The sequence below is a fragment of the Cetorhinus maximus genome, chromosome 33, assembly GCF_964194155.1.
Source record: "Cetorhinus maximus chromosome 33, sCetMax3.hap1.1, whole genome shotgun sequence".
Lineage (NCBI taxonomy): Eukaryota > Metazoa > Chordata > Chondrichthyes > Lamniformes > Cetorhinidae > Cetorhinus > Cetorhinus maximus.
Window position 1 is genome coordinate 12,846,747 of NC_135911.1, and position 12,158 is coordinate 12,858,904.

The window sequence follows — 12,158 nt, forward strand, 5'->3', positions numbered from 1 at the left end:
CCCATAGCTGAGGGGGTATCGATTTAAGGTGATTGGTAGGATTAGAGGGCACAGAGAATGGTGAACGTCTGGAAATCACTGCCTAAATTGTGGTTGAGGCGGAAACGCTCAACTCATTTGAAATGTACCTGGATATGCATCTGAAGTGCTGTAGCCTGCAAGGCTACAGACCAGGTGCCGGAAAGTGGGATTGAAATGAGCCACTAGTTTCTGTTTTCTCTTTTTGGTCAGCGCAGACACGATGGGCTGAATGGCCTCTTTCTGTACTGTAACTATTCTATGGTTATATTCCCATGACTAACGCATTCATAAATATAATGAAAAGCTGAGCCCCCAGGACAGATCCTGGGGGAGCCCCACAAGTTCCATTCTTCCAGTTTGAGTACACACCCATTGTCCCCACTTTCTATCTCCTCTCTCCTAACCATATCTGTACCCATGTTAATAAGTTGCCTTCAATTCTGTGGACTTTCATTTCTGTTAACAGTCTCTCATTTGGAACCTAATTCCACACCTTCTGCAAGTCGATAATTACCCAATTAATCCCCCTTTCATGGCTCGGGGGAGATGACACCTGTGCACCTGAACAGAGAAGGGACTGAGTTCCCTGTGGGGCGTTTTTCTAGTTCTGTTGGGAGGGCTTTAAATCAACTTGGCAGGGATGTGGGAACCAAGAGAAAATATTAGTGAGGAATACTAGCGTGCACTAAATACTGGGCGGGACAGACAGCACTAGTATGGAGAATAGTAAGTTAATAGGTGAAGTCGTGGGTGAAGGAGAAAGTGTCAAAATCCAAATCAGGGTAACTAGGCATGTATGTGAATGCACGGTGTATAGTAAATAAGACTGGGGAGTTATAGGCGCAGATTGCCATGTGGAAGTATGATGTTGTGGCGATAACAGAGTCCTGGCTCAAGGAAGGCCAGAACTGGGTGCTAAATATTCCCGGGTACAAGATATTCCGAAAGATAGGAAAGGAGGAGGGGTGGTGGTCTTGGTTAAGGAGTGCATTGCAGTGCTGGAGAAAGAGGATGTCCCAGAGAATTCAAGGACAGAATCAATTTGGCTAGAGCTATGGAACAATAAGGGTGCAATTACATTGCTCGGTGTAGTCGAGGGACCGCCAACTCATGAGAAGGACATAGAAGAACAAATCTGCAAGGAAATTACAGAGAGATGCAAACATTATAGAGTAGTTATAATGGGTGACTTTAATTACCCAAATGTAGACTGGGACAGTGGTAGTGTAAAGAGTGGAGAGGAGCAAAAGTTCCTAGATTGTGTTCAGGAGAATTTTCTACAGCAGTATATGTCCAATCCAACAAGAAAAGATGCACTGTTGGACTGGTTCTTGGAAATGAGGAGGGCCAAGTAGATCAAGTGTCATTTAGGAGAAGTGATCATTGTATTGTACGTTTTAGGATGATGATAAAACAGGATGGTAGGCAATCCAGAGTAAAAATAGTTAACTGGACGAGAGTCGACTTCGCTGGGGCAAGAACGGGGTTGGCCCAGAGAGACTGGAATGAAAGATTGGTGGGTAAAACTATAGCTGAACATTGGGCTACCTTCAAAAAAGAATTGGTTTGGGCACAGTCAAGGTATATTCCATCGAAAGGGAAAGGTAGGGCAAACCAATCTAGAGCTCCCTGGATGAAAAAGGAGATAGAAATTAAGATAAAAAAGAAAAAGTGCGCTTACAATAGGTACCAGGTAGAAAATACAATTGAGAACCAAGAGGGATACAGAAGGTTCCAAGGGGAGGTGAAAAAGCATATTAGAGGAGTGAAGAGGGATTAAGAGAAAAGACTGGCGACCAACATAAAGGGGAATCCCAAAGTCTTCAATAGGGATATAAATAGTAAAAGGGTGGTAAAAAAGAGTAGGGCTGATTAGGGACCTAAAAGGGGATTTATACATGGATGAAAGGGGCCATGGCTGAGGTATTAAGTGGATACTTTGCATCCGTCTTTACAAAGGAGGTAGATGCCTCCCAGGCCACGGTGACATATGAGGAAACCCCGTCACCAGAAGAGATTAAAATTGATAAGGACGAAGTTTTGAATAGACTGTCGGTACTTAAAGTTGACAAGGCACCGGGACCGGATGAGGTGCATCCAGGGATATTGAAGAGTGTGAGAGTAGAAGTTGCAGAGGCACTGGCCATAATTTTTCAGTCTTCCCTAGAATCGGGGGAGGTGCCAGAGCACTGGAGATTTGCAAACATTACACCCTTGTTCAAAAAATGTTGTAAGGATAAGCCCAGCAATTAAAGACCAGTCAGCTTAACTTCAGTGGTGAGCAAGATTCTGGAAACAATTATTCAGGATAGAATTAATAGTCACATGGAAAAATATGGGTTGGCGACGAACGGCCAGCATGGATTGCTAAAGGCTAAATCGTGTTTTACTAATTTGCTGGAGTTTTTTGAAGAGGTAACAGAGGTTGATGAGGATAATTCTGTTGATGTGGTGTACATGGACTTTCAAAAGGCATTTGATACAGTGCCACACAACAGACTTGTGAGGAAAGTTATAGCTCATGGAATAAAAGGGACAGTAGCAACATGGATACAAAATTGGCTGAAAAATAGGCAGCAGAGAGCAATGGTCAATGGATATTTTTCGGGCTGGAGGAAGGTTTGTAGTAGAGTTCACCAGGGGTCAGTATTGAGATCCTTGCTTTTCCTGATAAATATATTGGTGATCTAGATCTTGGTGTGCAGGGGACAATTTCAAAGTTTGCAGATGATACGAAGCTTGAAAGTGTTGCAAACTGCGAGGAGGACAGTGTAGAACTTCAAAAGGACATAGACAAGTTGGTGGTCTGGGCAGATAGGTGGCAGATGAAGTACAATGCAGAGAAGTGTGAGGTGATGCATTTTGGTAGGAAGAACATGGACAGACAATATAAAATAAACGGTGGAATTTTGAAAGGGGTGCAGGAGCACAAAGACCTGGGTTTATATGTGCATAGATCATTGAATATGGCAGCACAGGTTGAGAGAGCAATTTAATAAAGCATATAGGCTTTATTAATAGGGGCACAGAGTACAAGAGCAAGGAGGTTATGCTGAATTTATGTAAGAGATGTTCAAAATCATGAGGGGGCTGGGCAGAGTAAGTAGGGAGAAGCTGTCCCTGCTCATTATAGGATCAAGAATGAAAAGGCACAGATTTAAAGTGATTTGCAAAAGAAGCAAATGCGACGTGAGAAAAAACTTTTTCCCACAGCGGGTGGTTCGGGTCCGGAATACGCGGCCTGGACGTGTGGTGGAGGCAGGTTCGATCGAGGCATCCAAGATGGCATTAGATGTTTATTTGGATGGAAACAACGTGCAGGGGTACAGGGAAAAGGCAGGGCAATGGCACTAGGTCATAATGCTCATTTGGAGAGCCGGTGCAGACACGATTGACCGAATGGTCTCCTTCTGTGCCGTGATTCTTAAGTGATGGACTGACCCGTGGTACTTTTCCACGTTCAAAGTGACACTTCCTGAATGAAGGGCCTTTTGGAAGCTGGTGACTAATGCAACCACCATTTCCTCGCCATAGCCTGGGCTGGAAAGCGTCGGACCCGGGAAGGCTTTACCAGGTTCAGTCCTGTTATTTTCTCCATCTGCTTTCTTTTCCCAAAGCTGACACTCAATCTGTTCAATTCCCCTGCCCTGAATTTCTTCAGATCTCCCTCAAACGATGGCAGGTTTGCTTCTCCTCGAGCGAGCGATTCGGGTCTCAGCAAAAATGTCTGTTGGCTTCACCCCCTCCCCCTGAAGCGCGAATCGTGTTACCAACTCCTGTTGGCCGCATTCCTGGAGCTGGCATCCTCTGAACTTTGAACCTTGAATCGTCGGCCATTCCCCCCCTACGCCCCATCCCCAAGTGGCCCTCGTTTTCGGTCACCGGCCGTGGCTGACCTCGTGAGGCCAGGCCAGTCCATGGCTGTGAGGACCGGGTGCTTTTGGCCTCCCCCGGTCAACGTCTTGCCCAGGCAGCCTCCACCATATCTACAACTCATGAGGGTGGGGGAAGGGGACATTTGGCTTTCTTGCGTTTTCTTTGGTGAGGTTGGGCCGACCCCCCCAGTCAGGATTTGCCGAGGAAAATCACCTTGCAATCGGTTCCAGGGAACCTTCCGCGACAGTTGGCAACCGGGATGGGTGCAAAACGTTGACCAGCTCGAGGGCTTAGCCGGAGTGCGCACGCGCGAAAGACCAACCGCTGTCTTCGGTCCCGCCCGGTACGAGGGCGCGGTAGTGCGCATGCGTCGTCGTGCCGGCAACCAGCGCTGGGTGGGGGCTGGCGCGTGTTTCTCGGCGGGTTGCCCCGCTGGGTGGGAGATTCCAGTGCGCAGAAGCTGCAGGGTGGAGGGCGGGGCAACGCGTCAGGTTGAAGACACGCGCACTCCCCTCACAGCCCGGCACGGATCCCCCTCGCCCCGACCCATGCCCCTTTCACCAAGGCCACATAACTCAAATAACCGCGCCCCATTTCAGTGGCCCCCCCATCTCTCCAGGCCCCACCCCAGCTCACCAGGGCCCCAACTCTTTCCCCTGGCCGCGCCTCCTGCCTTCAGGCCACGCCCCTTCTTTATAAGCCCCACCCAGTCTCGACATGTACCTCCCAATTCCCCAAGGCCACGCCTACTCGCTCCAGGTACCCCGCTCACTAAAAGGGCCCCTTCACTCTCTCGAGGCCCCGCTCCCTCTCTCAAGGCCCCTACCTCACACTAAGTGCCCCGCCCCACCCCTTCAGGGCCCTCCCCACCCCTTCAGGCCCCTCCCCTCTCTCCAGGCACCTGCCCCTTTCATCCAGGTCCCTCTCCATCCGAACTCCCACCTCGCTCCAGGCGAGCTGTCGGACTGGTCCTGGGTAAGTAATGGAACGAATGGAATTCACTTCAATGACCAAAGGGAAGATAAAAACTATTTCCAGTGAGTGGGGAGCCAGAACAAAGGAGGCAGGACCTTTGAGTTCGAGCCAGACTGGTCATGGGTGATGTCAAAAGTACTTCTTTACACAAAGGGGAGTGCAAATCTGGAACTCTCTCTCCAAGAATTGAACCCAACACCGCTCAGTATCAATAATCGAACCTGACATCATTCAGAGTCAATAATCAAATCCAACACCGTTCAGTATCAATCATCAAACCCCATCCTGTATCAATAATCAAACCCAGTTCAGCATCAATAATCAAACCCAGTTTAGTATCAATCATCAAACCCCATTCAGAATCAAAAATTAATCTCCACATTGTTCAGTTTCAATAATCAAACCCCGTTCAGTATCAATAATCAAACCCCGTTCAGTATCAATAATCAAACCCAGTTCAGTATGAATAATCAAACCCCATTCAGAATCAAAAATTAAACCCGTTCAGTATCAATAATCAAACCCTGTTCAGTATCGATAATCAAACACCGTTCAGTGTCAATAATCAAACCAAATTCAATGTCAATAATCAAACCCAATACAGTATCAATCATCAAACCCCGTTCGGTATCAAAAGTCAAACCCCGTTCATTAACAATAATCAAACACCGTTCAGTATCAATGATCAAACCCCATTCAGTATCGATCATCAAACACTGTTCAGTATCAATAATCAAACACTGTTCAGTATCAATATTCAAACCCCATTCAGTATCAATAATCAAACCCCGTTGTTCAGTAAGGCAAACCCCGTTCAGGATCAATAATCAAACACCGTTCAGCATCAATAATCAAACCTCGTTCAGTATCAATAATCAAACACTGTTCAGTATCAATGATCAAACCCCGTTCCGTATCAATCATCAAACACTGTTCAGTATCAATAATCAAACATTGTTCAGTGTCAATAATCAAACCCAGTCCAGTATCAATAATCAAACCCCATTCAGTATCAATAATCAAACCCCGTTCAGTATCGATAATCAAACCCCGTTTAGTATCGATAATCAAACTCCGTTCAGTATCAATAATCAATTACCGTTCCATATCTATAATCAAACACCGTTCAGTATCAATAATCAAACCCAATTCAGTATCAATAATTAAACCCCGTTCAGTATCAATAATCAAATCCCGTTCAGTATCAAAAATTAAACCCCGTTCTGTATCAATAATCAAACACCGTTCAGTATCAATAATCAAACACCGTTCAGCATCAACAATCAAACCCCATTCAGCTACAATAATCAAACTTCGTTCAGTATCCATAATCAAACACCGTTCAATATGAAGAATCAAACCCCATTCAGTATCAATAATCAAATACCGTTCCATATCTATAATCAAACCCCGTTCAGTATCAATAATCAAACCCCGTTCAGTATCGATAATCAAACTCCGTTCAGTATCAATAATCAAACCCTTTTAAGTATGAATAATCAAACACCGTTCTGTATCGATAATCAAACTCCGTTCAGTATCAATAATCAAACCCTGTTAAGTATGAATAATCAAACACCGTTCAATATGAAGAATCAAACCCCATTCAGTATCAATAATCAAATACCGTTCCATATCTATAATCAAACCCCGTTCAGTATCAATAATCAAACCCCGTTTAGTATCGATAAACAAACCCCGTTCAGTATCGATAATCAAACTCCATTCAGTATCAATAATCAAACCCTGTTAAGTATGAATAATCAAACACCGTTCTGTATTAATAATCAAACCCATTCCGTATCAATAATCAAACTTCGTTAAGTATCAATAATCAAACCCCGTTCAGTATCAATAATCAAACCCTGTTCAGTGTCAATAATAAAACCCTGTTCAGTACCAATAATCAAAACCGTTCAGTATCAATAATCAAACACTGTTCAGTACCAATAATCAAATACCGTTCCATATCTATAATCAAACACCGTTCAGTATCAATAATCAAACCCAATTCAGTATCAATAATTAAACCCCGTTCAGTATCAATAATCAAATCCCGTTCAGTATCAAAAATTAAACCCCGTTCTGTATCAAAAATTAAACCCCGTTCTGTATCAATAATCAAACACCGTTCAGTATCAATAATCAAACACCGTTCAGCATCAAAAATCAAACCCCATTCAGCTACAATAATCAAACTTCGTTCAGTATCCATAATCAAACACCGTTCAATATGAAGAATCAAACCCCATTCAGTATCAATAATCAAATACCGTTCCATATCTCTAATCAAACCCCGTTCAGTATCAATAATCAAACCCCATTCAGTATCAATAATCAAACCCCGTTCAGTATCGATAATCAAACCCCATTTAGTATCGATAAACAAACCCCGTTCAGTATCGATAATCAAACTCCGTTCAGTATCAATAATCAAACCCTGTTAAGTATGAATAATCAAACACCGTTCTGTATTAATAATCAAACCCATTCCGTATCAATAATCAAACTTCGTTAAGTATCAATAATCAAACCCCGTTCAGTATCAATAATCAAACCCTGTTCAGTGTCAATAATAAAACCCCGTTCAGTACCAATAATCAAACCCGTTCAGTATCAATAATCAAACACTGTTCAGTACCAATAATCAAACCCTGATCAGTATCAATAATCAAATACCGTTCCATATCTATAATCAAACCCCGTTCAGTATCAATAATCAAATCCCGTTCAGTATCAAAAATTAAACCCCGTTCTGTATCAATAATCAAACACCGTTCAGTATCAATAATCAAACACCGTTCAGCATCAACAATCAAATCCCATTCAGCTACAATAATCAAACTTCGTTCAGTATCCATAATCAAACACCGTTCAATATGAAGAATCAAACCCCATTCAGTATCAATAATCAAATACCGTTCCATATCTATTATCAAACCCCGTTCAGTATCAATAATCAAACCCCGTTCAGTATCAATAATTACTGTACCTAACGTGGGTGGAATTTTCGATTTGGATCAATAATACTAAACACTGATCACTCTGATTGTCACTCTGGTCATTTCTGTTTCTATTACAGAAGAAAGATGAGATGTATCTGGAAATGAAACCTAACTGCGTGGTCAATCCTTATACAGATGTTGATCTTTACAAAAGCTGTGTTTTTGCCGACGATCCTGTTTATGTGAATTTATAAACTGAGTAAGAGTGAGATATACGGTGTGGGGAGAACACAGAATGGGAAAATCATTCGAAACTTTCTACAAGTTTACCTTCCTAAAAAGCACAGGAACTCACCCCCAAAAGAAATAGTTTTAAAACTTGTTTGGAGTCATTCCTAGCACAAAGTAAGATAGTTGTGGCAGTTGAAGGTCAATCATCTCAGCTCCAGAACATCGTTGCAGGAGTTCCTCAGAGTACAGTCCTCGGCCCAGCTATCTTCAGCTGTTTCTTCAATGACTTTCCTTCCATCACAATGTCTGAAGTGGGGATGCTTGCTGATGATTGCACAATGTTCAGCACCATTCACGACTCCTCAGATACTGAAGCAGTCCATGTCCAAATGCAGCAAGACCTGGACAATATCCAGGCTTGGGCTCAAGTGGCAGGTAACATTCACGCCACACAAATACCAGGCAATGACCAACTCCAACAAGAGAGTATCTAATGTCACCCTTTGACATTCAATTGCATCACCATCACTGAATCCCCCACTATCAACATCCTGGGTGTTACCATTGATCAAAAACTGAACTGGACTAGTCATATAAATACTGTGGCTACAAAAGCAGATCAGAGGCTAGGAATCCTGCGGCAAGTAACCCACTTCCTGACTCCCCAAAGTCTGTCCACCATTTACAAAGCACAAGTCAGGAGTGTGATGGAATACTCTCCACTTGCCTGGATGAGTGCAGCTCCAACAACACTCAAGAGGCTTAACACCGACCAGGACAAGGCAGCCCACTTGATTGGCATCATATCCACAAAAATTCACTCCCTCCACCACCAATGAACATTGGCAACAGTGTGCACCATCTACAAGATGCAATGCAGGGACTCCCCATGGCTCCTTCGACAGCACCTTCCAAACTCACGACTGCTATCATCTAGAAGGACAAGGGCAGCAGACACATGGGAATACCAACACCTGGAAGTTCCCCTCCAAGCCACTCACCATCCTGGCTGGGAAATGTATCTCCATTCCTTCAATGTCACTGGGTCAAAATCCTGAACTCCCTTCCTAACAGCATAATGGGTGTACCTATACCACAGGGACTGCAGCGGTTCAAGTAGGCAGCTCACCATCAGCTTCTGAAGGGCAATTAGGATGGGCAAGAAATGCTGTCCTAGCCAGCAACGCCCACATCCCATAAATGGAGAAAAAAAATCTGCTAGAATTTCTTTGTAATGATGTCGCCTTGCAGAGTTGAGCGATGAGATTACTCTCTCTGGGTCTAATTTTCTACATCCTCCTTCAGGATTGTCCCTCACTGTTGGAAACATCCTTCTCTCCAGTCTGATTGCAAATGTCGTTAGATGTTGTTTGATGATCCACCAAGACAGAAGGGCAATTTCAATCCTGTCAGTTCCCTCCCATTCACGAGCCCACCGAGCCAAACTTCCTCTGAGGCCCCCACAACTACCACCCCCAGCGCCCACTAGGACTTTGCTCATATCTTTCTCTAGTTTCTCTGCAATCTCTCCTCATGCCCTCTCTGAACTCGCCTTGTCCATGAGACCTGCCTCCAGTTCCTTCGACCCTATTTCCACCAAACTGCTGACCACACAACTTCACCGCCTGGTCTCCACATCAGATGATATTGTTAACGGTTGGTTCTCGCTGTTTGTTTGTTTTCCCTCTCTCCTTCAAAACTGTCATCATCGTCCCTCTCCTCAAAAAAACCAACCCTTTACCTCCTTAAAACTCTCTGCCTCTCTCTCCAATTTTAAGATGCTCCTTAAAACCTGACTGAGCTTTAGACCATCAGTCCTAATCGCACATTCAGATTTAAAATAGAATGATTACATTTCTCGAGCGCCTTTCAGCACCTCAGGACTTCCGACAGCGCATCACAATCAATGACATACATTTGAAAAGTGGTTACGGTCAAAACGTAGGAGTGGCAGCAGCCAAACTGCGCCCAGCAACATCCCACAAAAGGCCATCTGATGATGGCCAGCTAATCTGCTTTTTGTGATCTTCATTCAGGGATAGATATTGGCCTGGACGCTGAGGACAACTCCCTTGCTCTTCCACAAAATAGAGGCCGTAGGAACTTTTATGTCTACTCGAACAGGAAGATGGGCTCTCAGTTTAACATCTCACCTGAAAGGCAGCACATCTGATGGTGCAGCGCTCCCTCTGTACTGACCTTCCAACAGTGCAGCACTCCCTTGGTGTTGAACTGGAGCGTTAACCTTGATTAAATTTGCTTTATGCTGTGCCTTTGAAGCCCGATATGATTTTTTAACATGTTGAGATGTTATGTTAATGCGAGTTGCCATTGTTCTTGTTGTGTCTGCGTATTCAACTCAATTTTCATTCTGTCGTTCTCTGTGAAAATTTACAGAACTGTCGTTACAAAATGTGGAGTTCAGGGGACGCAGGCTCAGAATATCATTCGATCAGGTCGATATCCTTTCCTCACCATTTTACCGCCTGCATTCTTCCCTTTTTTTAATAATGTTTTTGATTTATCATTTTCAGCCTTGGATACGTTGGCAAAACGAACAGCAATCTCTGAAACAGGGAAATGAAAATGATTGTATAATTGGTAGATTCGGTGCAGTACAGAGTAAGGAACCGGGAGGCATGAAACTGAGGATCCACAGCACCAACACTGATGGGAGGGTGTCATTACAATGTGACGTGTTTCCATTGATGTTACCAATGTAATTGTGAACATTCCAAATTACGATGCGAATGGTTGCTTGCAGATTTTTCGTATATCACAGCAGGATGCAAAAGCTTTGACTGCAGAGTGAGCTACAGTGAGAATAAACAACCTTTTAGTCCTTGGACGTTTGAATCCCACCTGACATGATGGCTCTGGGGATGGATGGAACCATGCAGTGTGCTACAGCGTTCACGGTTACAGGTTCTGGTCTGTGTTGGGTTAAAAGATTTCAACAAACTCTTTGGAAAGTAAATTGCTGCCCTGCTCTTCAACGCTAACTGATTCCTCCCTTGGTTAAGCAAGGGTCGCATCAGTCCTGAACTGACTTTGAGGATGCTGCTCCCATGTTTGTCTGCAGACCTGTGAAGAATGGGGCAGGCAGCGTGCAATGCTGTACTTGTTGAACTGGACCCCAGTATCGACCACGGCCTTAAGGATCGCAGAATACCTACATAACTCGGATTGACACAAAAACTGGATGGCTACTGTGGCGGACAGCTCAAATGAATACACATCCAATCACATTGAGAATAATGTGCAGGGGAGAACATTCCCTAGTTGCTATGTGGCCATGACATTGTAAACCGAGCACTCCTGGAGTGCTTCATGTGTGTCGCGGCAGAATGACTATCCACAAGGTTAAAATGGGCCCTGAGTCCATTCACAACATTTCGTCGACTGAATCCGTCCTCGGACTTTTATTTTCTCTATTCTTTCATGGGATGTGGGTGTCGCTGGTAAGGTCAGCATTTGTTGCCCATCCCTGATTGCCCTTGAACTGACCTTGCTAGGTCATTTCAGAGGGCAGTTAAGAGTCAATCCCGTTGCTGTGGGGTCTGGAGTGACATGTAGGCCAGACCGGGTAAGGACAGCAGATTTCCCTCCCTAAAGGGATTAGTAAACCAGATGGGTTTTTACAACAATCAATGATAGTTTCATGGTCACCATTACTGAGGCGAGCTTTATATTCTCCGATTTATTAATTGAATTCAAATTCTGCCAGCTGACGTGGTGGGATTTAAACCTGTGTCTTCAGAGCATTAGCCTGGGCCTCTGGATTACTCGTCCGGCAACATTACCTCTACGCCACCAACTCCCCTTTCAGCCTTGGGAATCTGCGCCGCATCGCCTCCAAGACTAATATATCCTTCCTGAGGAGCGGGGCCCAGAACTGAGCGCAGGTAAGTTAAATCCTCACTTAAAGTTGTGGTTACGTTCCTGAAAACCATGACTTTAAGTGAAGCATCTTTATGCAAATCACAGTTCTCACCCTGAAAAAAATGATGTCGGCATTGAAATACTGTACCGTACGTGTGTAGCTCTGTGTTTTCCAAGCTGAAATAACTTGGAAAATAAAATACATCTCTAAATATAAAAGAAATACTG

The 12,158-nt window shown here is 44.1% G+C and overlaps 2 protein-coding genes across 2 annotated transcripts in view; both read left to right on the plus strand.

The window, feature by feature from the left end:
* LOC144671537 (sialic acid-binding Ig-like lectin 12) overlaps positions 1 to 8,082 on the plus strand; it is a 98,297-nt gene extending 90,215 nt beyond the window's left edge. The window contains exon 8 of the mRNA XM_078533490.1: positions 7,955 to 8,082. Coding sequence (XP_078389616.1) covers positions 7,955 to 8,071 — 117 coding nt within the window. The 3' untranslated portion in view covers positions 8,072 to 8,082. The remainder of the gene's footprint in view (positions 1 to 7,954) is intronic.
* Positions 1 to 12,158, plus strand: part of LOC144671611 (uncharacterized) — a 307,259-nt gene that overhangs the window by 102,620 nt on the left and 192,481 nt on the right. The window lies entirely within an intron of this gene.